General features: G+C 40.8%; 1 protein-coding gene across 2 annotated transcripts in view; it reads right to left on the bottom strand.

Moving 5' to 3' along the window:
* Nucleotides 1-4,830: 4,830 nt before the first annotated feature.
* Frem1 (FRAS1 related extracellular matrix 1) overlaps nucleotides 4,831-27,423 on the bottom strand; it is a 150,454-nt gene continuing 127,861 nt past the window's right edge. For both annotated transcript variants that reach the window (XM_052717548.1, XM_052717549.1), the window contains 8 exons: nucleotides 22,782-22,931; nucleotides 20,542-20,765; nucleotides 19,930-19,977; nucleotides 19,506-19,670; nucleotides 19,176-19,304; nucleotides 18,646-18,761; nucleotides 10,619-10,704; nucleotides 4,831-7,330 (listed from right to left, as the gene is read on the bottom strand). In XM_052717548.1, coding sequence (XP_052573508.1) covers nucleotides 7,125-7,330; nucleotides 10,619-10,704; nucleotides 18,646-18,761; nucleotides 19,176-19,304; nucleotides 19,506-19,670; nucleotides 19,930-19,977; nucleotides 20,542-20,765; nucleotides 22,782-22,931 — 1,124 coding nt within the window. In that variant the 3' untranslated portion in view covers nucleotides 4,831-7,124. The remainder of the gene's footprint in view (nucleotides 7,331-10,618; nucleotides 10,705-18,645; nucleotides 18,762-19,175; nucleotides 19,305-19,505; nucleotides 19,671-19,929; nucleotides 19,978-20,541; nucleotides 20,766-22,781; nucleotides 22,932-27,423) is intronic.

Genomic DNA, 27,423 nt, shown 5'->3' with positions numbered 1-27,423 from the left:
TTGTAACAGCCTCAACTCTGAAGAGCCTACATGTCCTCTATTGTGTGAGCAAGTGAACAAGCTGTGTGGGTATCTTTTCAAAAGAACAAAGTGGATGAGCTGTTGACATAGCAAAGATCAGACAATTTCAAACTAGCCACTCGATTTCTTCAGTTGTAACATGATTTCTTCAAGTTGTTCGTGCTTTTTATTGAGCTTTAATAGTTAGTGTTTTCAGAAAATTCACCCATTTTGTTTAGATTGCTGGATTTATTCTACTAAACTATTCGTGGTAATCCCCACTGGTGTAAGAATGGCTAGGGACTTTGGTGCTGCCACCCGCCTCTTTCCTGGTCTTGGTAATCAGTGCCTTTCCTTCCTGATCAGTCTGGATAGAATTTACATACACCTTTTTTTTTTTTTTTTCAAAACATCATTTTGGCTTCACCGATATCATCAATTATTCTGCATTCTTTTTCTCATAGTGCTGGGATAGAGCCCAAGATCTTTCACATACTAGAGAATCCCTCAACAATGGAGCCTTTGGAGTTTTGAACCGTGGTTTTATTATACGGCATAGGATTAGTGATGAACTTGGAATCCTCCTGCCTCTGCCTGTATACCACTGCTCTTGACATTCCATGGTGTTCTAGTATGACGTTTGTTAATTCCTTACTTTGGCCTTCTCCTTGTCCATTTTTCTTCTTTCCAGACAGGGTCTACTATGTAGTGTTGTTGGTTGTTTGTTTCTGCTCTTTTGGGGGCCTGCCACCAAGCTCCCAAATAAATCACAAGCAGAGGTTTATTCTTACTTATGAATGCCTGGCCTTAGCTTGGCTTGTTTCTTGCCAGCTTTCCTTAACTTAAATTATCCTGTCTACCTTTTGCCTCTGGGCTTTTCCTATTCTCTTACTTCTGTAAATCTTACTATTATTCTGTGGCTTGCTGTGTAGCTGAGTGGTGACCTGATGTCCTCCTCCTTCTCCGACTCATTCCTCCTTTCCTCCCAGATTTCTCTTTCTAGATATTCTCTTTGCCTGCCAGCCTCACCTATCCTTTCTCCTGCCTTGCTATTGTCCATTCAGCTCTTTATTAGACCATCAGGTGTTTTACACAGACACAGTATCACAGCTCCACAGAGTTAAACAAATGCACCATAAACAAAAGTAACACACCTAATATTCTACAACAATGTCGTCCTTGCTGACCTCGGACTTGCTATGTAGATTAGGTTGGCCTTGAAGTCACAGAGATTTGACTGCCGCTGCCTCCCAAGTCCTGAGATGAAAGGCATGTGCTGTCACACTTGGTCTATTTCTTCTTATGAAGGTAGAAGGGGGGTTATTAAGTGACGATCTATCTACTTTTTAATATAAGGTCTTACTATTATAAAGTTTCCTCTGAGCACTGCCTTAACAATAACCCACAAATGTTTATATATTTTCATTTTTATCCAGATAAAAATACTTTAAAATCTTTTTTTATTTTATCTATAATATACACATTAAAGAAGTGTATAATGTAGTGAGTAACCATGTAGAGAATCTTCCAGAAACAATTTTTGTTATTGATTCCTAATTTAATTCCATTATATCCAGGGAAAGGCTTAAAAAACATGCAGACACTTCATTTTTATACCCTAAAACGTTGTTTGCCCTGGTAAATGTTTCACAGGCACTTAAAGACAGATTCTGATATTTCTGGATGGTTCCAGAAATCTCAGTTATGTTAATGTAGTTAGCGGTATCCACATTTCTGCATCTGAAGTCTCATTGATTTCCTCACTACTCATCCCAATGATTTTAAAGAAAGGAGCATTGACAAGTCTGACTGTGAGTATAGATTTATCCATTTCTCTCCGAACAGGTTTGGCTTTACCTATTTTTAAACTTCGTTACCAAGTGCGTGTATGTTTCAGATCACAATGTTCCCTTACGGATCGATCCCTTAGCATTATGAACTAATCTTCCTTTGGTATCCTTGGCAATATTCTTTGCTTTAAAATTTATGCTGTCTGACGTTACCATAGCCACTCCAACTTTGACCGTGTCTAAGGTGGCATATCTTTTTCAACTCTTCCACTTACATGGATTGAGTATTTATATTAAAAGCATGTTTCTTAAAGGCAGCATGTAGTTGGATCTGAACATGGTTTTTCTTTACAGCATGTTGAGCAAGACTGCCTTTGGGAGGTAAAGATGCAGGTGTAGAGAGGAGGGAAGGCGTACCACTCAGTGCTCCTTGGAAAGTGTTACAGGTTACTTCGAGGCCACTAATGGAAGTGTTGGTTGATCTTTGTTCCTTTCTGTCTTAAGATAAATTGAGTTTTACTACCTAGCAGAGTTTAGGGCCTATAAAAACTGTTCAAAATGAACAGTTATGTGTAAGTTATGAGGATAGTATATTCATTTCCTGCACGATCCTACTCTAAAGGCTTGTAAAATTAATTTCACGAAAATCTTGGTGTTCTGGACATTACAGCCATCCAGACACACTCTGCCGTTAGTAGCAGTTCTTTGTCATGGTTGATGGGGAGGAAAGAGGAGATCAGTAAGGCAACCTTGCCAATTTAAAACAATGTCGAATTTAGCATTCCTAGCCCACGGACCAATGGTACAAACAAGCAAACCAAATCTAGGTGAGCATCAGGCAATACAATGGAAGGTGTAGCTGAGTCAGTAAGATAAACACACAGCAAATCCAGCATTCCATTTCCAGCTCTTGAAAATGAATTTTATGTGGAGACTTTCCATAGCACTTCAGTTTGGAATTCATTCTTAAGGTATTCTCTTTGGGGCTGGGGCTGTAGGTCAGTGACAGAGTGCTTACCTAATGTGTGCTGGTTTTAATTTCCAGCACCTCAACAAACTATAAAATCAAGCACTCACTTCAATAGTTTGTAGTGTATTCCTGCATTGTGTAATCATCACCACTACCTAACCCCAGAGTATTTCCATCCCCTCAGAAGGAAATTCTATACCTATTGCTAGTCAGTCTCAATCCCTCGATTCCTCTACTCTCTGGCCCACTTTGGGTTTTTGCCTATTTTGGGCATTTCATATAAATAGGATCATACAATATATGATTTAGGGTGTGCCTTTCATAAATTTTATAACACTTACTATTCAAAGACATTGTACTAGAATACAATAAAACCACCTGAATATTACTATTGGAAGAGAGTCTGCCTGCCATTTGTGTGTGTGTGTGTGTGTGTGTGTGTGTGTGTGTGTGAGAGAGAGAGAGAGAGAGAGAGAGAGAGAGAGAGAGAGAGAGAGAGAGAGAGAGAATGAGCATGCACATAGAGGTCAGTATATGTGTGGGGGAAGTGTGCGTGTACATAGAGACCAGTGTGTGTGTGTGTGTGTGTGTGTGTGTGTGTGTGTGTGTGTGTGTGTGTGTGTTTGTGTGTGTCTGTGTAGCTGTGTGTGTACACACATAGAGGCCAGAGCTGACCTCCGATGTTGTTGCTTAGGAGCTGTCTACCTTATTTTGAGACAGTGCCTCTCACTGGGACCTGGTTTTATCCATTAGACTAGCCTGGCCAGAGAGCCTTAGGGACATTTCAGTCTCCACCTCCCAGCACTGGGATTGCAAGCACAAACCCCCACTCTGGCATGTTACATGGGTGCTGGTTAAGAACATGGTCCTCAAGCTCGTATAGCAAGCGTGTTACTCATTTAACGACATCTCCATCCTGCTGCCTATCATCTCTAAGATACCAGTCCTGATGCTGATTTCACATTGTGGCTTCAGAGGATCTCAGTGTCCTCCTCTGTAAAACGTGAGTGGCAGAGAAGATGATATCAAAGATCTCTCTTTAATTTCTGTTGCTTCAGGAATCTATTTTAGAGACACAAACTGCCTATTGTTTAGGGGGAAAAGTTAGAAAATGAATTGAATTCAGAAGTACTGGTATTAATGGCACTTGGCCTTGATTATAAGCTTAGGAAGTGATTATTATTAAGATCATGTCTTAATCTGGAGAAATGCAACAGAAATCATCCTGAACCGTTTGCCCCTGAGTGTGCTTCCCCCCTGGTCTGAAAAGAGAAGACGTAATTACCAAGCTCCACTGCAACTTTCTACCTGGTCAAAAGCTCTCCAGGGAAACTGGGCAGTGATGGCACATACCTTTAATTCCAGCACTCAGGAGGCAGAGGCAGGTGGATCTCTGAGTTCAAGGCCACTCTGGTCTACAAAGTGAGTTTCAGGACAGCCAGGGCTATACAGAAGAAACCCAGGCTTTAAAACTTTCAAAAATTTTCATATATGCTCTGTGCTTTTCTTTTCTTCTTTTTTTTTCTTTCTTTTGGTTTTTCGAGACAGGGTTTCTCTGTGTAGTTTTGGTGCCTGTCCTGGATCTCACTCTGTTGACCAGACTGGCCTCAAACTCACAGAGATCCACCTGACTCTGCCTCCCAAGTGCTGGGATTAAAGGCGTGTGCCACTGTCACCCAGCTACTTACTACCATCTTATTGAAGTTTAAGACCATGTGAGGTGCAGAGCTGATGCTATCTATTCAATATCACTGAATAAATACTATATGCGTTCACAGAAGCTAATAATTAACAGCCAGTCTAAACAATAAAAAAAGAACAGACATGTTGAGATTTCTCACCCATCCCTTCTCAAAAGGGGGTAGACTCATTAAGATCCCAACTGATCGTGGCACGTGCCTAGCATCCCAGCACTTGGGAGGCTGAAGCAGGAGGGTCATGACGTCAAGGCTAGCCTGGGCTACATAGTGAGAGACTGTCTTGAAAAAGCAAATAAAGTGATAGAAATAAAACAATACCTGTGAGGCTCCATTGAAAATGCAAAATACAAAAAACTAAAGGTACAATATCTGAGAATGAGATGTTTATTTTATTAATTTTGACACAACACTAGATACAGTAGATTCAATATGCTACTTCATTACAGAAATTAGTTAGCACCAGTTGATGGTTTAAATTACACAGAACCATAGTGTTTTTTAAAATGCATACATATTTGGTTGTTTTAAAAATAGAAATACAAATAAATGTTACCCAGTTTGTTTTTACCACTGCAGAGAAGGAGAAGAAATGATTAACTGTAGCTTTTAATCTTTCTCTTTAGCAAATATACGGCATGTGTTCTTTAAAGACCAAACTTTAGAAAATTTTGAAAAGTTATATACCATTGAGCTGCACGTATGTCCTTGCATGTGGGAAGTTCCTGAGTGAGCATTCAAGCTAGAGGAAAAGGGCTGGGGACAGTCAGATTGCACCTCCTGATGTCCTTCCTGGCTGCTCTCATTTCCAGCCATTCCAGCTCAACCCTGACAGTCGTGTCACACCCAGAACCTAAGACTGTCTGACTCGTATGGTCTTTCAATCATTGAGACCTGGTTTCTCAATTTGATAAAGCTTTCATGATCAGGAAAATTTCAAAATGGTCTACTCCTAATTGATTAAAAAAGGAAGAAAAGAAAAGAAAACAGACCACACACAGTTTTAGAATGAATTTCTCACCCTCTGAACTGTGGGATCCATCCTCTTCCCTTCATCCTGGATCCCACCTTTGCATAATACAAAAGCCAGTGGATCACAAGGAACTTGGCTGGAGCCAGAGTGGAGGAAGGGTTTGCCTGTTTTGGTTAAACGCTAAAGGATCCTTATGTCCCACATATCTTTGCATTTTTCTGTCTACAGAGGACTCCAACCCTCCGAGGTAAGAGCGCCCAACTCTGCAATTACATCTGGATTTCAGTAAGAGACAGAATGTCTGAGTCTTGTCCTAACCTCTTTAGGTAAAATTTTCTATGAACTGAAACTTTGATAAATGAGCAGAAATGAAGCAAGCCTGTCATGTTTTATATCCAGAAACTGGAAAGACTTTCTTAAGCCATTTTTAGTGTCTATAACACTCGAGATATTATTCTATTTAAAAAGTCTGCCCTAAAGCTCTAGTCTACATGAACACCTCATTTAATTCTAAAGTTACACTGGTGCTCATATGACAAGTTATATTTGGCACAGCCGTATTTTTCAGTGATCATGAAAAGAAAATTTTTAATAAACATTTCAAAAAGGACATTCTGACTTCCTATAATTAACCCTGGGTTCCAGAAGGGATTGTTGAGAGAGGCACAGCATGCTTCATTGCTACAAAAACATTTCACTCAACTGAGTTTATAAATTAACAAGGTACCTTCTATTAGAGAATCTAGTTAGCAGAGTATCTCTGCAAATATTACAGATTTAAAGGCCGGAAGTCACATCAAAACCCTTTCCAAGACTGTGGGCTTTCAAAGGTTCTGTTTCCAGTATTGTTTTCCGTTGTTCATCAGTATAGTTCATGGGGATGCTTCTGAGACAGTGGTATTTTTCTTCTGTGTGTCAACCAGTATGCATATCTGCTCCTTAGTCTAAAGGTCCTTTAAAAATATTAGTCAGCATAGTAAATGAAGATGGAGATATTGCTACTTCAAAATTCACACGACCTTGGAAGGCAGGGAAACCCAATATTTAGCCAAGGAATGGCATAATGCCATGAGTGCATTGGGACAGAACATGGTTCATGAGTTGTATGGTTCGATCTGTCGAGTAGAGGCAGGCCTCTGCCTCTACCTCATTAGACCTGTGCAGTTGAGCATCCTCCTGAAAGACTCTTCTATTCAAAAGAGAGCCCCCTTGTCTACCCACAGCCTCTAATTTTAAGTTTCACATTAAAGAGCCTAAGGATACAAGCCAACCCTTGGCATTCAACCTTGGTTTAATGGATCTGAAGGGCTAGCTTCACTCAGACTCTGTGGCAGGAGCACCTGCAATACAGCTCTTTCTAGATGGACTCATTTGTGGTGTAGAAACAAAAATATCTAAGGTCCATGGAAACGTATACTGCATCAGAGTTGGCATAGGAAAGAATATGAATCTTCTAGAAGAAACAAATATTACAGCCTATAATACTGCAGGTGTTTATTTAGAAAAATATTGAGATACAGAAATTGTATCTCATCTTGAAAGACATGTTCATACATCCACTTTCCTGAGACTGTTGATCTAGCTTCCATGTTTACTTGATAGACTCACAAAGACATGCCCAGCCAGTTACAACAATGCATTTCTACTGAGCAATATACGTAGGTCTTGGAAATAGATAGGTGAGAAGTCTCAGGTTATATTCGGAGTTTCCTTGAGCACACAAAATTGTGAGTCTTGCCTTTACTACAGTTCTTTGACTGCCATTGTCCTCTTTTGTGAACCAAAACACAGTTCTTCCCAGGCTTTGGGTACTGAGGGGGCCCTCTCCTCCAGTTGGTGAAAGCAACAGGTTCACCTCCAATCCACTCCCAGCGTCCAGTGCGTGCTTGGTTCTTCAAGCCTAATGTGAGTCAAGAGAACACACAAGTATTTTTATTACATTTAAGCTTAGGTACCATGGCTATCCTTTTCCATTTTTTTCTACTCCTTCCTTCAGTGCTGGTATTGAGTTTATTTCTTTATACATGCTAGGCAAGTGCTCTACCACTGGGCTCGGTCCCTGCTCTGTTATTCTTCACTTTTTGAGTATGGTCTCCTTAAGTTCCCCAGTTAGTCTTGAACACATGGTCTTCCTACCTCAGACTTCCAAATAGTTGTAATTACAGTAGTGTACCAACAACTTGCCTTAGTCTATGGTACTAAGCATCTATAAATAAACATGAGTCCCAGTTCTAGATCCAAGAATAGGATTTGGGGACACAACATGACACACTTAGGAGTATCAGACTTTGGAGCCAAGCAGATTCTGTTCTCTTGGGGTAGGTTACTCATCCTTTCTGAGTTTTAGTTATCTCGTCTAAAGAATGGGCATAGAAACAGTATCTGTAGTTTGTTGAAGATTAAAGATGCTAGCCCGTGTAAAACTCTTACCCTAAACAAAGAACTACGGCAACTAACGAGTGCTGAGAGGGAAGAAACGGCCTTTCCAGGGAAGAAGCCCCTAGCTGGCCAGCTAACACCAACTGGTCAAAGCTGAGTTTATGTACATACAAGTTAATGTTGTATGGACTGAGCAGGTTGTATTTATATATTTGAGAATCTATAACTATGTAATTATATAATTATTATAATAATGTATATAATTAAAGGAATAGAGGCCATGAATTTGAGAAAGAGCAAGTGCGGGGTAGGGAAGTGTTGTGCTGTGGTTTGAGAATCTTCCTAATGCTGTATCCCTTTAATACAATTCCCCATGTTGTGGTGACCCCCCAATCATAAAATTATGTCATTGCTACTTCATAACTGTAATTTTGCTACTGTTATGAGTTGTAATTTAAATATCTGTTTTCTGATGGTCTTAGATGAACCCTATGAAAGGATTATTCAATTCCTAAAGGGTTACGACCCCCAGGTTGAAAATCACAGTGTTAGAAGGAAGAAAGGAAAAGAGGAAATAATGTAATTATATTTTAATTTAAGATTTTTAAAAAATCTTTCAACATATCTGGTGTCTACTTAATGGCAGCTGTTATTACTTTTAGAATTTATTTTATTCCACCTACATGTAGATCTGAGCAGTATGTGTGCAGTGCCAGAAGAGGCCAGAAGAGGGCATAAAGTCCTCTGGAAATGCAGTTACAGATGGCTGTGAGCTGCCATGTGGGTGCTGGGAACCAAACCCAGCTCCTTTGCAAGAGCAACCTGTGTCCTTAACTTGTTGAGCCCTCCCTCCAGCCCCAGAAGCCCCTGGCACCTACCCACAAAGCTCCTACTACAGGGAAACAGATATTTTGTTGCCCATTATTCCTCCTTCCTATTCTTTAAAAGCCTTTGTTGTCATTTGAATGAAAATGGCCCATAGGCTCACAGGGACTGGCACTATTGGGAGGCGTGGCCTTGGTGGGGTAGGTGTGGCATTGCTGGAGGAAGTGTGTCACTGGGGGCAGGCTTTGAGGTCTCAGATGTGCAAGCCATGCCCAGTGTGGCATTCTCTCTTCTTGCTGCCTGTGGATCCAGACATAGACCTCTCCTATCCTTCTCCAGTACCATGTCTGCCTGCATACTGCCATGTCCCACCATGATGATAATGGACTAAACCTCTGAAACTGTAAGCCAGCCTCAATGAAATGTTCCCTTTATAAGAATTGCCATGGTCATGGTGTCTCTTCACAGCAGTATAACCCTAAGTAAGACAACCTTCATTTTCATTCCAAGATGTTTCAATCTGCTATAATTCCAATAAAAATCAGTTTTCCTTTCTTTGCCTCTCTACTCCCACTGGCAATTTCTAAAAATTAGATTCTAATGTTATAAGTGTCTGCAATATTTGCTTAAGGAAGCACTTTCCCTAATTCTCATAATAGAAATTTTAAAAAGAAAGGGTGTGAGAAAGGGACTCTCTAATCGTAGCATAGTCTGAAATCTTTCCACTCAGACTTGACCTTGACAACAGTTCTAGCTACCAGCACACTGCCTTCCTCCACTGACATTTCAGTCAGGACCAGCCTATCCTGCCCTGGATTACCTCCTTGGGTTACTCATCAGATAACATGTGCCTTTTAAACACAAAGCCTTAGAATCATTACAGATTCACAGGAAAGTTATGTTCCAGACTAAATCAACACTCTTAGACCATGTCTGAATTTAAAGGCCCAGTGAAGCTAACAGAAAAAGCTGAGAACCAAAGACTATCTTTATAATTATTACCCCAAATACGATGCCTCTAAAAGGAGCAGTGGGAACACGGACTCTGATGTGCCCTGAGAATTCTGCCTCTGAAGTAACTTGTAAAGATTTGTTATAACTGTCAAGATTAGAGAAAATATTAAAAGTCTGAAAAATCAAGGAATAACATTCCAAGTACATAGAACTGTTGATTAGTGGTAAATCATTTCCAACTTTAGCATGTAACTTTATTTGTATATACACATTCTACTTGCACAGAAATATCTTGTTTATTCTAAATTATCCCATGTTTCATATATAATATATAGTTTATATAATACATAATTGTTGAGTCAATTAATATACACACATAAGAAATTGTTACAGCCTTACTAGCTAATGTAAGAACAATAAATATTAACTACACCTTCACATAGGCATGTTATAATCTAGCATACTCTATTTATAGATATTTCTAAATTTTTTTTTTTTTTTTTTTTTGGTTTTTTGAGACAGGGTTTCTCTGTGTAGCTTTGCGCCTTTCCTGGAACTCACTTGGTAGTCCAGGCTGGCCTCGAACTCACAGAGATCCGCCTGGCTCTGCCTCCCGAGTGCTGGAATTAAAGGCGTGCGCCACCACCGCCTGGCTATTTCTAAATTTTTAAACTTTAGAAATGCCATTGTATTGAATTTTTGTATCTCTCAGTCTAACTACATCCCTCATTATGTCTTTGAAACAGATGTCCAAGAATGAAAGTCGTCTTCTAAAAAGCCAAAAAGTCTAAAGTAGTCTTTTTTTTCTCTCTTGATGCTAGGTATTGAACCCAGAGTCTTGCACATGCTCACAATATGTTCTGTCACTGGACCATACTCCTGGTCTTAAGATGGTTTTAGCTGACTGACTGGCTCACACTTGCATGTCATCATAAGTTACAACCACTTGGCCAATGGACAGGCATGGCAGGCATCAGTTCCCTTGCTGTTTGGGTGCTTGCTCCCTGCTCAGCAGAATGCAGACACTTACCTATCCAGAAGGGCTTTCTTCCACTGATTTCCCATAACCACTGCATATGCCTCCTGGAGAGTACGGTCACAAGGTTGCCCTGGTGCCTGCATATACACAAATGAAAATGAGAGTCTCAGCACCAGGGAGTCTACATTGCTGCTCATATGATGTGCATAATAGATATAAAAAGAAAATTAGTAAATATGTAGAAAATGCTTTTCATTATCTCAGTACTCTATTTGCTTTGATTAGTCTATAGAATAGGAGATGGGCAACAGCAACGGAAGTGGTATCATACTACACAGCTCGACTTACATCACAGCTCAATGTAATTAGAATATCTTTTTGGAAATTAGCAACTGTCTGCTTGTAAAGATTAATTACTTAACACCAAAACATTATAAAGATTATCCTCCTCCTCCTTCTTGGAGACAGGATCTCATGTAACCCAGGCTAGCCCCAAACTCCACACGCAGTCAAAGACACCCTTGAACTTCTGATCCCCTTACAGGAATTTTTTTATAGCTAGTATAAATTTGACAGTCACCCACTTAATTTGATCAGTAAGGTACCACAATTTTCTTCCCAGATTAAAATGATTTGAAGTCTAAATTTTGAGCTTGATGTGTTTATTCAATAACCCAATAGACATGACCCTGTCCATAACTCAGTGAAAGAGACTAGATCTATTATCAAACCTCCTCCATTTCACAGAAGTTAGAGAAGCCCTTCCTGCTAGCACACACCATTTTCCCTCAAAATAGAGTTCTCTATGAATTACATTGAAGCTAGCTGAGTTATTCCTATAAGCAGCAGTCTATTATCTGAATTCTCCAATGGGACTTGTTTAAAGCTCTTTAAAAACACTCCCATAAAAGCCAGTAAGTTCTGTTCTTCTTGAAAAGAGAAGAAATGGGTTCAAGGAAGAAACAATACATAATGTATGCACATAACATAGCATGACAACACATTGTGCCCTATAGATATACAGTTATTCCAACTAATAAAAATAAAGTAGGAATTTAAAATGTTAAGAACTGGTGGGATTGCCCAGTGGGTAATGCCATGCCTGACAACTTCAGGCTTGGGACCCACATCATGGAAGGAGGGACCCGACTCCCTTCTGAGTTGTCCTCTGACTTCCATATGGGCACCACAGTGCTCATGCACCACATGCCCATAAATGAAGGAAAACGAAATATAATCTAAAAAATTGTAAGCCAAATGACAAGAAAATAAAACCACACTGATTTTCTTGCCTGATCAACATCTGTTGACATGAAAACAAGTGGAACATACAAAGTTAAATAACTGCGGAGCTAAACTTCATTCATTTTGCCTATATCTTTCCAAAAGTCAGTAACCACAATTTGTTCCTTAATGATTTTTCCTTCCACAATCACAGGATTTGTTGTTCTGTAATTCAATGGTGTCTTATAGGCCTCCCGAGATCTGTAAGACTGCTGGAGAGCTTCAAGCTGCTGGATTGAAGCTTTAGGACTTGGTTTTGAACCCATTATTTACTGCTGGCTTGTGTCTGACAGTTAAAGTCACTACAATGAGATACCTCCTCATATCCAGTGTGGCCATTCTTTGTGCTCTGGGCTCAGGACACACAATGCTCAACTTGTGCTAAATGGGCTTGGGCTATCCCATCACTGTGGAGTGCTGGACTAAGAATCAGGGAGGCAGGATCCATTTCCTGTTTGGCGCCTCTGTCCCTTCCCCGGTAATTTTCTTACCAATTGCCACCAACCTCACAACCATCACCAGGATGGATATAGGTTTATTCCTGGATCCTTAGCATCTCCCCTGCTTGAAAGATTTTGAAACTATCTTTAAAACAGACTTTGTAAAATGCATTTTCGCTGCTTAAATACAGTTTCAGTTTTCTGTTTAACTCTCTAAAAACCAAGAAGTTCCCCCACCAAAACAAACAAAAGACAGGTAGAAAAATAGCTGTGTCTCATCAGTGCAAAATATTAAAGCAATGATCCACAAAACAAATGTTTTGGCACGTGTATGGTGGCTTTAAGCAAAAACAAATTTTCCTGTTCATTTTGTTCAAATACTTACAAAATACGGTAGATACTATCTGTATGGACTTGTGTGTTTATAGATATAAAATTGAAATATGTAGGTAATATATATAAGTAAAATCCTTTTGGAAACTCTAAAATGTGAAAGATTCAAAGTCCAGGAGGAGAAACAGAGGCTTTACTTTTTCTGGCTATGAAAACAAACATCTACTTCTTCAAAAGATTTTGCAAAAGTCCTGATATTTCAGGGCAACTCTTTAAGGATAGGCCAGCAGGGGTTCCAGACGCTCCTGTGGGATGGGGAAATGGCATCATAGATAATGATCTATAATAATAGAATTACCAAATGTACAATGACTGCCTTAGGAAATGAGCAGATGAGATTACAATATGTAAATTCAAGAAATGCCTAATCTAGCAGTCTGGCTCCTTTGGGTTAGAAAAATAATAAAACACCAATGGAGAAGCAAAGAGATGCGAGATAAAGATTGAGTTGAGTTAGTAATCTGATTAGGGACAAGGGATAACATACAATTTACTGTTCTCATTGAAACACAGGCATTTTAAATGACCCTCTGGAAATTAAAAAAAAAAAAAGTCAGACATATACCAGGGAGAGGCCAAGGAAACAGCACAGTATAGGATAACAGTCCCTCAAGCCCAATCAAAACACATTCTGTATGTGTACTAATTCTAACGGTGGAATCTAAAGCCATTTTCTAAAATATCTACTGATAAAGTAAAGCTGTAAGTTACAAAGTGTAAATGTGTGACTTTAACTTCAAAAAAGGGATTGACAAGCACTAGAGAAATGTCCATTGTCAAGCCAACCAGACTGAACAAGATAAAGGTGATCCAGAAAGAACTGGGTGAAGGAAGCAGGAGGCCCAGGGCATGACTAAAGCTGATGGCAGAGGGGTGACTGGGGTGTAGAGACAACTCATGCTGGAGAGGGGGCCTTACTACCCCCAAATGCTCCTCCTGAAATCATATAATTTGTTTAAATCTCCCAGTGGTGTTTTAAAAAGTGACTGAAGCCAGTATGTACATCTCTGTTCATTCTCCTTGTCCTTCTGAAATCAAATGCATTCTGAAGTACCATGCAAATGCAATCAAATAAAATATTTAATATTTCAACTAAAATTAGAAGTGTAGAAGCTTTTAGTGACTTCTGAAATGTCACATTGCCTTACATGCCCTAGAATACCATCAAAGATGATATTTGATGAGCTGTTTAGTTTCCTAGTCAACAAGGTGAATAGATAATGGGCAATTTGAGTTTATTTTATTGATAGTAGGTTGTTTTCTTAAACTATATTCCTAAAACTATTCCCCAAGACTAAAGTGTACTAAATAATTTGGAAATAATTTGAACAACAGTGGTTCTGAAGCTCCTTATGAAATCATGTTTGAGCTGAGAGTGCCAGCACTCTGGCGCACCCCTTGAATCACCAGGGGAGATGGACATTTTTCAGGACAAAAATCTTCCATTTACAGTATTCCCAAATGTCAATCATGTTCTGCTATATGTAATCAACAGATATTACTGGAAACTCATATTTATGGGCAGAGGAATTCTTAATTTGACTTATAGTAAGGTATGAACTCAGTAAGTGCTAAATCTAGGAACTTAAATTCAGAAATACGTACATTCTTTTTTTTTTTTTTTTTTTTTTTTTGGTTTTTCGAGACAGGGTTTCTCTGTAGCTTTGCGCCTTTCCTGGAACTCGCTTTGGAGACCAGGCTGGCCTCGAACTCACAGAGATCCGCCTGGCTCTGCCTCCCGAGTGCTGGGATTAAAGGCGTGCGAACGATCTGAGGTCTGTGACATTACCAATATAAAATGCATCTTGCCATGTAAGATAGCTTATACTGAGCTATGGTGTCTATTCCCTAATGAATAAGGAATAATTTAGGTGTTGGTCTGTGAGACCAATACCAAAGAACAGTATTTTAAGGTGTGTTCTAATCTAGACTCACTTTATTCCAGTACAAAAAGTTAAAACATGAATCTATAAATTCAAAACCTAATTACACTTTTGGTTTTCCTCAAAGGGGTCAGTTGGATTCAATTTTAAAGTTTTACTTCTTTGCTGTGAGAGATACAAGACTTTAAAATACATGATTTTGAAGACTTGTGTTAGATATGCCTACCATAAAGTTAAAATAGACACACTTGTCAGTGCATATGTGGTGAGAAATCCCCTACACTTTGGAGAGCTTTCAGGGAGTGTAATGGAAAAGTCCTTTCTCCTTCCTTGCTTAGATGACAATGAACAATTGATTTTGCTTCCTTAAACCTGTTTTAAAATCTGTAAATTGTGAGTATTGATACTGGCTTTCCTTGCAGAAGTGATGGACTTGAGATAAGTTATACGTGTGACAGAATTCCGTAAATGACAAAATATGAAAGTAAGGTGTCATTGACAAGGCAGCATAGAGAACTAGGTCAGGCTAGTCTAGGTCGGGGTGATGGTGGTTAACACCAAATTGCAGATGAATTCTTAGGTTAAGTGCATGAGGAAGCAGGCAGGCTTTTAAGTTAATTTCAGCCTTGTGTTTATGATGAGCATGAGTAAACCAGACAGTATGAACAGAACTATGACGGAACTTTCTGTAGCTTGTAGGCTATTAACCATTAAAAGCTAGCTGTAATAAAAAGTATCGATTTAAAGGTATTGGGAGACCGAGTCAGTGTTACCAACGGGAAGTCCTACTCTAAATGTGCAGTATTTTATAAAAAGGATTTGTAACACTAAGAAATTAGAAGATCATGATTTCAGAATCAAGAATAGATATTCGAATAAAAAAAAAAACACCAGCCTACCTTATACCAACATCTCTGTATGGATGAAAATACAATTCCTAGGGCATGTTACCTTATTTTCTCATCGTAAGAACAATCCATGAGAGTCTGGGGTGTAGCTCAGTAGTAGAACATGTGACCAGAATTTATCAAACCCTAGGTTTCTGCTCCAACACACACATACCACACACACACACACACACACACACACACACACACACACACACACACACAGAGAGAGAGAGAGAGAGATAGAGAGAGAGAGAGAGAGAGAGAGAGAGAGAGAGAGAGAGAGAGAGAGAGAGAAATGAGTGAATAAGTAAATAAATTAGTAAATGTTCAAAAAGAAAAGTAAGAAGTAATCGTGCGTGTTTGGGAGACAGCACAGTCAGTGAACCGACTGCTGTTCAAGCGTGGGGACCTGAGTTCGGATTCCCAGGGTCCGCAAGCACGCTGGGCACGGTGGCGTGTGCCTCCAACCCCAGTGCCAGGAAGACAGAGAGACAGGTGGATCCTTGGCATCTCCGGGCCAGCAACTCTGAGTGAATCAGAGACCTCTGGGTTCAGTGACAGATCCTATCTACAAAAACTATGACAGTGACTGAGGAAGAAAGCTAACGTTGTCTAGCCTCCAGAGGCATGCACAAACGGCACCTCACTACCCCCAACTAATAGAGAAATTAACTTTTAAAAGTAATCCCCAAAGCTTACTGAGGACTGGCTTACCGAGGACTTGCTATGTCCTCTGGGAGTCACTGGAAGTGAGTGATGTCACAGGTCAGGCTCTACCCATTGAGAGCTAGCCACAGTTAAATGAACCAATAAAGCGGCTTCAAGTGTAAACCTGGGAAATTCCATTCTGCAAGAAATCCCCACACTATGATCTTGACAACCTGGACGGCAGGGTACATCCGCCACCCTCCCTTTGGCCAGTAAGATCCATGACCCTGTCCATTTGGAAGCATCTTTCTCCTGGCTAGCTGGACAGCTTCCAGGTTAACATCCCAGATCTCTCAAGAAATGAAGGAGCAAGACACGGATCGCTGCCCCAGTCTGCCATCCCCTAGATGAACTTCAAATAGATGTAGGATATCTGGTTGTTTTAGTAAAAGGGTACCTTATTTATTCTTCAGCATGCAGCATTGTGGCAACATAGAGAGTTAAATAATTTTTAAGAATTTTAAACATCTGGATTTATATTACATTACCAATTTACCAACAACCCCACCACCACCACCAAAGGCCCTGATTAACCTGTGTCATGACTCTATTTACAGTTAAGATATAAAATATACCAGTAACAAAAAATACAGTTGACTCTCTTTAAAAATAATCTAGAAGGAAATCTGGGTGTGATAGCACACCCTATAATTTCCAGTATTCAGGAAGCTGAGGCAGGAGAGTCAAGCCCATGATTTAGAGGCCAGCCTGGGCAACATATAACTTTGTCTCAAAAAACAAAACAAAGCAAAAACCAAGTAGGTAAGTATACAAATAAGCAGAGATCTTTATTTATAATTTGATGGATTTTGACAAAGGTATTACATCCACATAATAACTATGCAGACGAAGACACAGAACCTTTCCATCCCTTGCACTAGAAAAGTTCTTGGTGGTGTTCCTGATCCTCACAATCTGTGAGAACCCTTTATTATTGAAGCCTCATAGATTAGATTCTCCTACATATATACGTGGACTCATGGAATGTATGCTCAGTTGTGTAAGGCAGTATATACATTCTGTATATTATTTATCCATAATGTACCCACATTATTGGAGGTTTCAGAGTTCAGTCACAATGTATTATCTCAGTGATGGAGAAAACAGGCAGTACTTCTATAAATCAATAATAAAATTGACCCAAATTATTATCACTATGAATAAACATAAAATTCTTTCGTATTTTCTAGCATATATTTTAATCTCTTGGTGAAGTTGCTAGGTATAGAATTACTAAGTTACAGGGCACATAACTTTATTTAAAAACTGTCAGACAGTCCCACAAAGTGGATACTCCATTGTGTGGTTCCATGTATAACAACCCATGAGAATTATCTTTGCTTTATACCCTTACCAACACTGGCCTGGTCAATTTATGATTTTTTTAAATCATTTAATGACTGTAAAGTGTTTTCATCTTCCCTTGCCTGGTCTCTAATGATGCTGAGAATCTTTTTCACTACTTAGGAACCTACTGTTTATTTTTTTTTCTTGTGAAGTCTCTAAGTCATTTATAAAACTGTTTTAGTTGTATGTATGATATGTGTGCATTGATGCTCACACACTGCTACGTGTGTGTGAATGGCAGAGGACCACTTTGTGGAGCTGGTTCTCTCTCCTCCTTTCCACGTTACTAGCCACCTCATCTTCACTTGCCATATCTCAGCTGTCTTTTTGTTACTAATTTGTAGGAGCTTTGTCCCCTATTCAAGAGCTCTACCAGATATGTGGTTTAAGAACAGCTTTTCCTGAATGTGGTTTGTCCTTTCATTTTCCTAATGGTGTCTTTAGATGAGCATACCCCTTTAAATTTAATAAAGTATAAGATATGATCAATATTAACTAGAAATTACTGTAGTCTCAATTTCAACAAGAATGCATATTAGTGTAATTACATTGCTTGGATAATATCCAGGTTATCAAATAAAAAGGTTGGTCAAGGATTGCTGCATATGCGTTTTAAAAATCCTTCTGGATAAGATGAATATCGTTGTCATTTTCTGACCACAAGTCATCTTTCATTGGATGTTACCCAATGAGCCTTTGTCCTACTTGCCTGGCTTTATGGGCATCAATGCCTCCCACACTGCCAGGGGCTGGATGTCAAGGCCTTTCATTACCAGGTATTTTAAAAATCAGTGGGCATAGAGGTCTACCATCTGAAGGGTGGAAGGGAGAGGAGAAAATACCAGAACCTGCAGTGCTGCTGACTCAGAAAAGTCCTTTGACCTTTTCTTTAAAAGATGGAGATACAAGGAAAAAGAAAAGATTTTGGCACCAGTACAGCCATAGCAGAAAAGATCTTAGCAGACATGAAGTACCAAAGTCAGCCACAAATCCATTCTGAACTAAGAACTCCCCTTAGCCTTCTTCGACAAAGCTGGACAGACATTAGACAATACTCAGTCAATGACTGATGCAGTCACAGTTCCATGTGAAGATAAAGAAAGCATCAGGCAGATGTGACATAGGCTCCTTACTGTTCTCTGCAAGCCTGGGTCGCTGTGGTCCAGGTGCCCTTCCGCTGTGTGACCAGAGTGTGACAGTAGCCTGAGTGCAGATGCCATCCAGCTGGGCAGGATTTGTCCTCCAGCCCCTGTAAAAACAGTTCTCAGTGTTCACATCTGAGTGAACTCGATAATCTGGAGTCTATCTCACAGTAGCAACCTGTGAGTCTCTGCACTTCAACCAGCCAGAGGCAACCCTCATTGCAGCTTCCCATCCTGAGAGACAGTGGACTTCCTGCAGAGAGCACCCCCACAGTCAGAAGCGCTTCAACTTTATACCACTGACAGTCTGATAAGTAATCAAAATTGACTGATGTAATACTATATTTTGGATCTTAAAAAGCCACTTGGTAGCATTTTTTTTTTTCTCGTGGCTTTCCAGGTGTAGTAAAAACAGACATAGCATGAGTTAAGAATTACATGTCCGATTACTTGTCTTCAGATAAGCTCATCACAGGGCATATTGCCACTAAAGATACTTCGCTACTCCGCCAGTGCCCCACCTTGGTTTGGGAGCTCCAGGCTTTCCAGGCAATCCCATCACATAGATACAATCTGTGGGTGCTTTCTTCAAAATGAAACAGTCCCTTCAATTCCACAGAACAGTTCTTTGGAAACAAGGGCAGCTGACCCTGTAGTGAAGAGCAGTCGTTTAGAATCGATTTAATGGAAGTTGATAATACCCTTTCCTCCCTTGGATTTTCCTCTTCTGGGCAGCATCTGCGCTGAGTAAACTACCCCCGGAACGTGGTCCATTTTGTGAATTAAGTGTGTTCATGGCCCAGGGAACAGTTTGCTACAAGGCAAACAGGAAGGAAGAACGAATTCCGTACCTGTCTGGGGAAGTGTGAGTCAGTTGTGGATTCCACCTTATCAGCTGGAGGCAGTTCTGCCTCCTTGATTGTCTTTTGTGGTTGACTGATGACAGATATTTTGGCCTTTTGTTGGTGAGCTGAGGAACTGTCACTGTCTAGTTTCAAGGAGACTATGCCATGATACTTGAGGAAACCAACAAACAAAAACAAGGAGAAAAAAACAATCAAGACAGCAAACAAAAATTTCTGTTCTAATAATGAGCACATAAAAGATTGTATCAACAAAAGAGATGAAAAGGATTTTTCTTGATCACCCAATCTTCTAAAACAAATTTTGGAAAAACAAAAAAACTTCAGATAAGTAGACAAAGAGAAAAGATATAATAATTGCACTACATATTTTCATCCATGAACATGGCATTCAGCAATTCTCTATGCTTACATTGTAGATGGTGTCTGTTCCATTTCTACAAACGGAAGATGGATGAACCTGAAATCAACAAAGCACAGTATGCACACAAAGCTGACTTAAAAAACAATTAGCCAGATATTCTGGGAAGGCCCTGTAATCATTGAAAATTTAAAAGAACATTTCCTGAGATTTTTTTTTCATGTCAAGCTCAATAGAATTTTTTTAAACCATCATGTCTAACCAGAGCTTATAGTTGTATTGATTTCAGCATCCAGTATACTGGCTGGGCATCTATAGCACAGAAAGATTCAAAAGAACATACACACAGGAGAGTGTGCCTTGTTAGAGTCATCGCTTCCACACCCAAGGGTGTCACTTAAATGTGCTTTTATTCAAGGGTTGCTGATTACCCTATCTGTCTTGGTCTAAAAGAACCTAAGCAGGATTCATATGGCTGAATGAATGTACCTACCACTTCAGTTGGCACAATTAGTGGAGTGAGTCAGCATAATGATATTTGCACACAAAAAAGCACGGCATGACTCTGCAAAGAACTCCCTATGAGAATCCAGTTTCTGCTGTGTCTCAGACACTTCTCACTATGCACCCACACATCTATCCCCAGAACGCCCCCATCCTTACTGATTGGCCATTCCCACGGGTCCTCATCTTCCTTTGAGAGAGGTCTGTGTGATCAAAGCCCCCAAGGGCATCTCCTTTAGTGGAAGATGGAGGAGGCCCTCTTTCCAGATGAGGAGAACCGGCAGTGGTGAGTGAGGATGACCCTGGGGGCAGCGGACGCCAAATGCCCTTCCCCCATGTGCTGTGCTTGCTTCGGTTGAAGGAATTTGAAGGATGGCACCGTCCTGGAGGCATGCAAGATGGCAGGCGATCAGTACACTACACAAACACATAAGTGATGGCATTGACACTGTTCCTGGAACAGCTTGTCATTAAACCTAGACGGATGAATCTCCCACCAGATGTTGCCTTTTGCCCGCTTGCCAGAAACCCCTTCTCTCTTCATCAGTTCCCACCTGGGAAAGCAGTATCCTTCTGCACATGGATGGGGTGATTATAAAGTCATGAAATCCATCCCACAAATCATAGATGAAAATCATCGTCATGGTTTTCTAATCATTCCAGACACTTAGGAAACGGGCTCACTTCCCTCCTCCTGCGATCCTCCTCAACCCCGAGGGTTTATTCACTGACCAAGCGCCACCCCACATACCCTTTGAAAGTATTCAGTTTTCCTCCAGTCTTTTAGAAGTAGAAACTGGAATTGTTGAAAGATGTCATGTGATCTTACAGCAGCTCCAAAAATTTGCAATCAACTATAATGGAACAAAACCCTAGCGAATCATAAGGGAGGCTTCGACTGGAAACCTGGGCAATCAGTATTTCTGGGAAGGCACCAAAAAAAAAAAAAAAAAAAAAAAAAAAGAACCAAACAAACAAATGAAAAAAGGAAAAAGAAACTAAGCTAGTGAAATGAATCAGCAGCTGAAGATGCTTGCCACCAAGCCTGACTACTAGAATTTGAACCTGGGAACCCACATAATAGGAGAGAACAGATTCCCACAGGTTGTCCTCTGACCTTCCCTCAGCACCATAAATAAAAAGTCATTAAAAATTAAAGTACAAGCCGGGCGGTGGTGGCGCACGCCTTTAATCCCAGCACTCGGGAGGCAGAGCCAGGCGGATCTCTGTGAGTTCGAGGCCAGCCTGGACTACCAAGTGAGTTCCAGGAAAGGCGCAAAGCTACACAGAGAAACCCTGTCTCGAAAAACCAAAAAAAAAAAAAAAAAAAAAAAAAAAAAAAAAAAAAAAAAATTAAAGTACAATAACAAACCTCAACCCAAAAGAAAACAAAAAAACAACCTACAGACAGGTGCTGTCCGGATATTTATCTTAGTTCTTAGCTACGCTGAGATTCGGGCATGGAGCCTTTTACAAGCTAAGCAAGTACTCCGCCACTGAGCTACGTTCCCAGGCCGGGACATGTTTGTATTAATGTGAGCAGACGTTTCTGCTGGGGAAAGAAAAAAAAAAAAGCACGCGGGGTGAGGAGGAAGGTGGGATGAGAGAGGTCATGGAAATGTGGTCTGCAAAGTAAGGGAGACAGCACCCATTTTTATGACAGGGTGAGTGAGGAGACAACAGATTACAGGTGAGAAAAACTGCAGATCAGAGGGGCATGAGAAGCATAAAAATAAAGGCTTAAAATGGAATGTCACGCCGGACATATCAAATGCCACATCGATAAGGAACCAGAAGCAGAAGGACTTTGGCAGGACAAAACCTCTGAGTGCCAAGGCTTTGCTTTTTATTTTATTTGCGGGTTGCTCTCTAGCATACCCTTCCCAGGATGGCTTGGCTCGGCATCACCAAGCCATTCATTAGTATTCTCCAGCTGCCCCCAAATCCCCAGCCAGCTGCATCTTCGCGTCTATTTTTCTCCAATTCCTTCCCTTCTTAGAATTTCCCTGGTCCCACTACAGTGGGGGGCTCCAGGGTTAGGCACTGAGAGCGCTCTTTAACAGAGGAAGATAATTACAGCCCTGCAAACTCTGGGGGAAAATAATTGTCGATAGGTTCTCACCAACATTGTTTCCCCCTTGGTGAGAACAACAAACGCTTAGAAAAAAGCAACCGGGCCACTGACTTGTTGCTTTCCTGCAGCCACTGCTCTTAGCAGGAGGAAAACCACATGAAGCACACACCAGAATAAAGAAACCAGAGCCATGATGGAGGCGGCTTTCTTGACAAGAAATCACGCATTTTGATTTGAAGGTGTTATCAAGCACGTTGGCTGCTGCTAGCCGGCAGCCATGGCGCCAGGACCGCTCCTGATTTCAAGACGAGGATCAAAAGAATACCTCCTTTTGAGTCCAAAATTTTCACTGCAGCTTTTGTCTTTGTGCCAAGAACCGCATTCACAGGGGACTTCAGAATTACTTCAAAGACCTCATCATCTTCCTCTAATCCGTCATAGGTAATTGCTATATTCCACATCTTAGTTGACATTCCTACAAGAAGTAAACATTTTAATTACTCTTTAATTGCTATTTCAATCACCTAGGTGTCAGAGAAATATATTAATTAACATGTCTCCAGCTAGACTGCAGTAGTCCGAGGGAGCTATTGTACTGCCACCAACTCGCTGAGGCCCTGCTGTTCTCCCAAATAATATAAAAAGACCGCATTTGTTCCTGGACAATGATGATCGGCCTCAATGCAAACACTGTAACAAAAAGTAAGCTGCATTATACAGGGCGAGGAAAAAAAAAAAAAAAAGGTTAGTAGACAAAATCCCAGACATTCATTTTTCTCCCAACCCAACGCCTCCGTTCTTAAGAATAAGTAGTTACTACAATCTGAAAAATCTTAATAGTTGCAAAACTCTTAAGATGTTGCAGCAGACAGAAGTGATTATGGGATGGTACTTGAGGCACCTCTCAGGATCCTTGAGGTGGTTCATTTCCACCAACAGCTGCTCGCATCTGCTGCTCTCCCTCCCTGAGTCTTCTAGCCCACGGCTGCTTTTCCTGAGGATGCAATGCTCAGCAGTTGGACACCTTCCTAGAGAGAATGTCTGGGCGGAGGGTTATAGACAGAGCCTGCTCCAGCCTCTTTTTCTCCTCTCCGTCTCTATCATGGAGTATAAACAAGTTTATTCCATATAATCTTCTGAACTTAATGTAAGTTTTTATTCACTAAGATATCCCAGCCAATCTGTCCCATCAGGCTGGAAGGCAACCCAAACTCAGACATGAAAGTATTCAGGCTGGAAGACACTTCTGAAATGGCCCAATCCTCAGCAGTTTCTCTGATGGGAACTGTAGGACTGGGTTTGTTTAGAGGTGCGGGCAGAGATGAGCAAGCTATAGGGGACAAAAGGCAGTAGGAAGACTGCAGTTTAGCCTCTAGGCAAAGCTTGCAGAGTCCGTCCTGCCTCCCCTGCCTCTGGGTGCCTATAGAAAAAGCTCTGTAAGGCGCTCAAAGACCATTTCCCAGCCTCCACTTCTGAAAATCAACTCTTCTGCTTGCAGACTGACATGTCTCTAATTCTGCCATCCACATGGCAACCACTTTCTTGAAGGTATGTCTCACAAACATTTTTCAACTGAATCAGTGTCTCATTAAGCATTCAATGAAAAGCTGCAATTGTTCACTTCTCCTGTATTTGGCTGCTTTTAGAGGGGAAATTGGGGCTTCTGCAATAATTTTGGTAAATAGAATAAACTGATGGCCGATGTATGAAGCTTCCAGCATCAACGTGTTCTCAGATTACTTCATTTTATGGTCTTTGCAAAATCGGAAGTTAAACTATCTAATATAAAATATCAATTAATTCCCATCCCATGGATGAGTTAGTCTGTCCACCAAAATGTATGTTTTATCCATAAGTTCTTACCTTTGCATTAGAAGATATGGGGAACACCAACAGTGCCCCATAAGCCAAACTCTGACCTAAAGGAGTTTGAAACTTCTTGGAGACAAGACAATGCTTTTGGGTATCCCAGGAGAATCGGTCCCAGGACTCCCATTGAATGGAAATACCTGCAGCAGATGCTCGAGGCCCTTGTAATAAACAGCCTCTGCCATCCTCCTGTAAACTTTAGGCTATCTCTAGATTGTTTATAATCCCAAGATAAAGAACACTGTGACTATCGTATTGTCCCAGGGGTAATGAGAAGAAAATCAAAGGTTTTGCAGTCAGTACAGACAGAATGGTTTTTCTGATTACTTTTTGATTTGTGTTTGGTTTGATAGATGGACATGGAACTGGGACTTCTCTAGCCCTTCTACAGATAGACCAGAAAGTCAAATAACTATTAAAAGCTATATGTGATTAGATGACAGGACATACAAAATGGAGTCTGTGTAGTAGATGCCTGTAGGACCCAAATACCCGGATTAGAGAAAGAAGCAATTGAGCAAAATTGAGGTTTGGGTCAGGAGAGTAGAAGGTAGATCAGCTGAATGGAAAAGTTACATCTGGGGAAAGGAGGCCACAGGCTGCAGATAGATTCTGTAGCCACACTACAGAGAACTCTGGACCCAGGTGGCCAGATTTGGGCTTTTAGACAATGGTTAATGAGAGAGGACGGACATTCTGAAAGTGAATGCCTTAGCAAACTGAATTTGAGTGTCTGTGTGAAGGCTGGGTACCTGAAGACTCGAGGGCTTTAGAGGCAGCTGTGGAAATGATACAAGCATGAGGTGGACAATGAAGACAGTTTGTAAACACTAAGATTATTAATATTTGGAGAACCGCTCTGACCACCAAGCCTCATAATGGTAAGTACAATTTGAATAAAAATCCAATACATAGAAACATATTTCCAAGTCTCTGGCAGTTGTCCTCCTGTTTGAAAATTTATTTTAGAAAAATGACAGTATCATTTCCAAAGAAACCAACCAACCAACCAACCAAAATCCCAAAGGGCCTTAAAAGTTTTTGCTGGATCTTGTGGAACAGAACCGAATAGATGAAAGAGCTGCCTTCTGAGTTTCTTTGAAGGGCTTCTGATTTGTTGGAGTATGTTTCAACCTCGTTTCCAGCCTCCCAGGTGTGGGAGTCACCATCTCAGGTTCAGGAGATTGTGAGCAGCCATCTCCTTGCCGTCTAGTCCCCTGCCTCCTCCACTGTGCAGGTGCAAAGCTCCCTTAACCCCCTGAGATACACCTGAGCTTCGGAGGCTGGAACTGCCCCTACCCTGTTTCCAGAAAACAAAGGTACCAGGGTAGAGAAGAGGTGTCCTTTCATACAAAAACCCCACTTTATGGAGTAAGGGAATCCCTGGATATTTTCCTACAAAGCAGATTTCTCTGTTGAGAGATAGTTTCTCAATATTTTTTTTTTTTTTTTTTTTTTTTTTTAGTAAATGCCACATTGGAGAGCTGTTCCTTTGGAAAACATGTTGACTTTTCAGAATGATGAAGATTTGATTAAGAAGGCATCACATTTTTCAGAGGCACACACTTTCTTTAGAGAGCACTCGTTTTCTTTAGAGTATTGCAGAGGCACGTACACACTTCAGGTTAGTCACAGCAACTGAACGCATTCTCAGGATTCCAGTCTGCAAAGTTTGGTGAAGAGCTACAAGACAAGCCTTCACCCCGACCCGAGTCAGAGTTCTCCAACTCTCCAGAGTTTTCCAACACAGTAAGCCATGTACGAGATGGCCCGTTCTGTTTCTCTAGCGTTGGGAAAGCTGGTATTTCCAGAGAAATAAATAGATTGCTCTCAGCAAATAGGAAAGGATGGAGCTGGGCACAGCTAAAAGAGGCAAGGATTTGCAATATGAAAGTATATAAACATTTACAGGACCTGTGGATGTGAGGAATTTTTGAATTCTCTAAAGTAAAGCTTCATGATATGAAATTATTTCTGGCTTAATAAATTCCAAAATCATGAGCAGCCAAGCATGTGGCTTTTAAAAATCATATAAAATATGCTTATATTATTTTTCAATGTATAAATAACCCCTAAAATTCCAAGACCATTTGGAGCGCCCCCTCCCGGCAAGAAGTCATTAATAGCTGACGAAACAGCATGGAAACTCTTCTAGACAAATGGGCATTTATCTTAGGCAGAGGACTCTCCAAGAGATAAATTTCTGAGTCTCCCCTAGTGTGATACATTCTCGCTCTTCTCAACCCAAACAGAGTGCCTGGTGGGCTGCTGAAAACCTAGCTTGCAACAAACCGCTATGGATAATAAAAGGGACATATGGCAAAAAATGATTGACTTTCAAACAAGTCCTTTAAAACATGAGGACAACTGAACTCCAGGATCCACATCTGCTTGGCTGTGAGTCTCTGTATCTGTTTCCACCAGTTACTGGATGTAGGTTCTATGATGCCAATTAGGGTAGACACCAATCTGAGTGCAGGGGAAGGCTAGCTCAAGCACCCTCTCCACCACTGCTATGAGTCTTAGCTGGGGATAGACAATCTTGTGAGTTCCTGGGGGGTTACCCTAGCTGCAGTTTTCTCCCCATCCTCTTAATGGTACATTCTGTCAAGATATCTCTTTCATTGCTTTCCCTCCCTGTCTCTCCCCCATATTCCTACCTCCCATCCCTTCCTCTCTACTCTCCCTATCAGTTTACCCAGGAGATCTTAAGCCTTTCCCCTTCCCAGGGCGATCCATTGTTGTAAGGGGGGGGGGGGCAGAATCATGATGGGAAAAACCACAGAAATAGCTGACCTAAGCTAATGGGAGCTCATGGACTCTGGATTGACAGCTGGGGAGCCTGAATGGGACCTCTGAATGTGAGTGAAAGTTGTGTGGCTTGATGTGTTTGTGGGTCCCTTGGCAATGGGACCAGGACTTATCCTGGGTACAGGAACTGGCTTTTTAGACCCCATTCCCTATGGTGAGATGCCTTATTCAGCCTTGATACAGGATGGAGGGGCTAGGTCCGTCCCCAACATGGTATGACAGCCTGTGTTGACTACCCAAGGGAGGCCTTACCCTCTATGAGGAGGGGATGGGGGTGAGATGGGGGT

The sequence above is a fragment of the Peromyscus californicus genome, unplaced genomic scaffold (assembly GCF_007827085.1).
Source record: "Peromyscus californicus insignis strain IS unplaced genomic scaffold, ASM782708v3 Scaffold_5__1_contigs__length_169319896, whole genome shotgun sequence".
NCBI lineage: Eukaryota > Metazoa > Chordata > Mammalia > Rodentia > Cricetidae > Peromyscus > Peromyscus californicus.
This window is presented reverse-complemented; position numbering and strand designations above follow the sequence as displayed.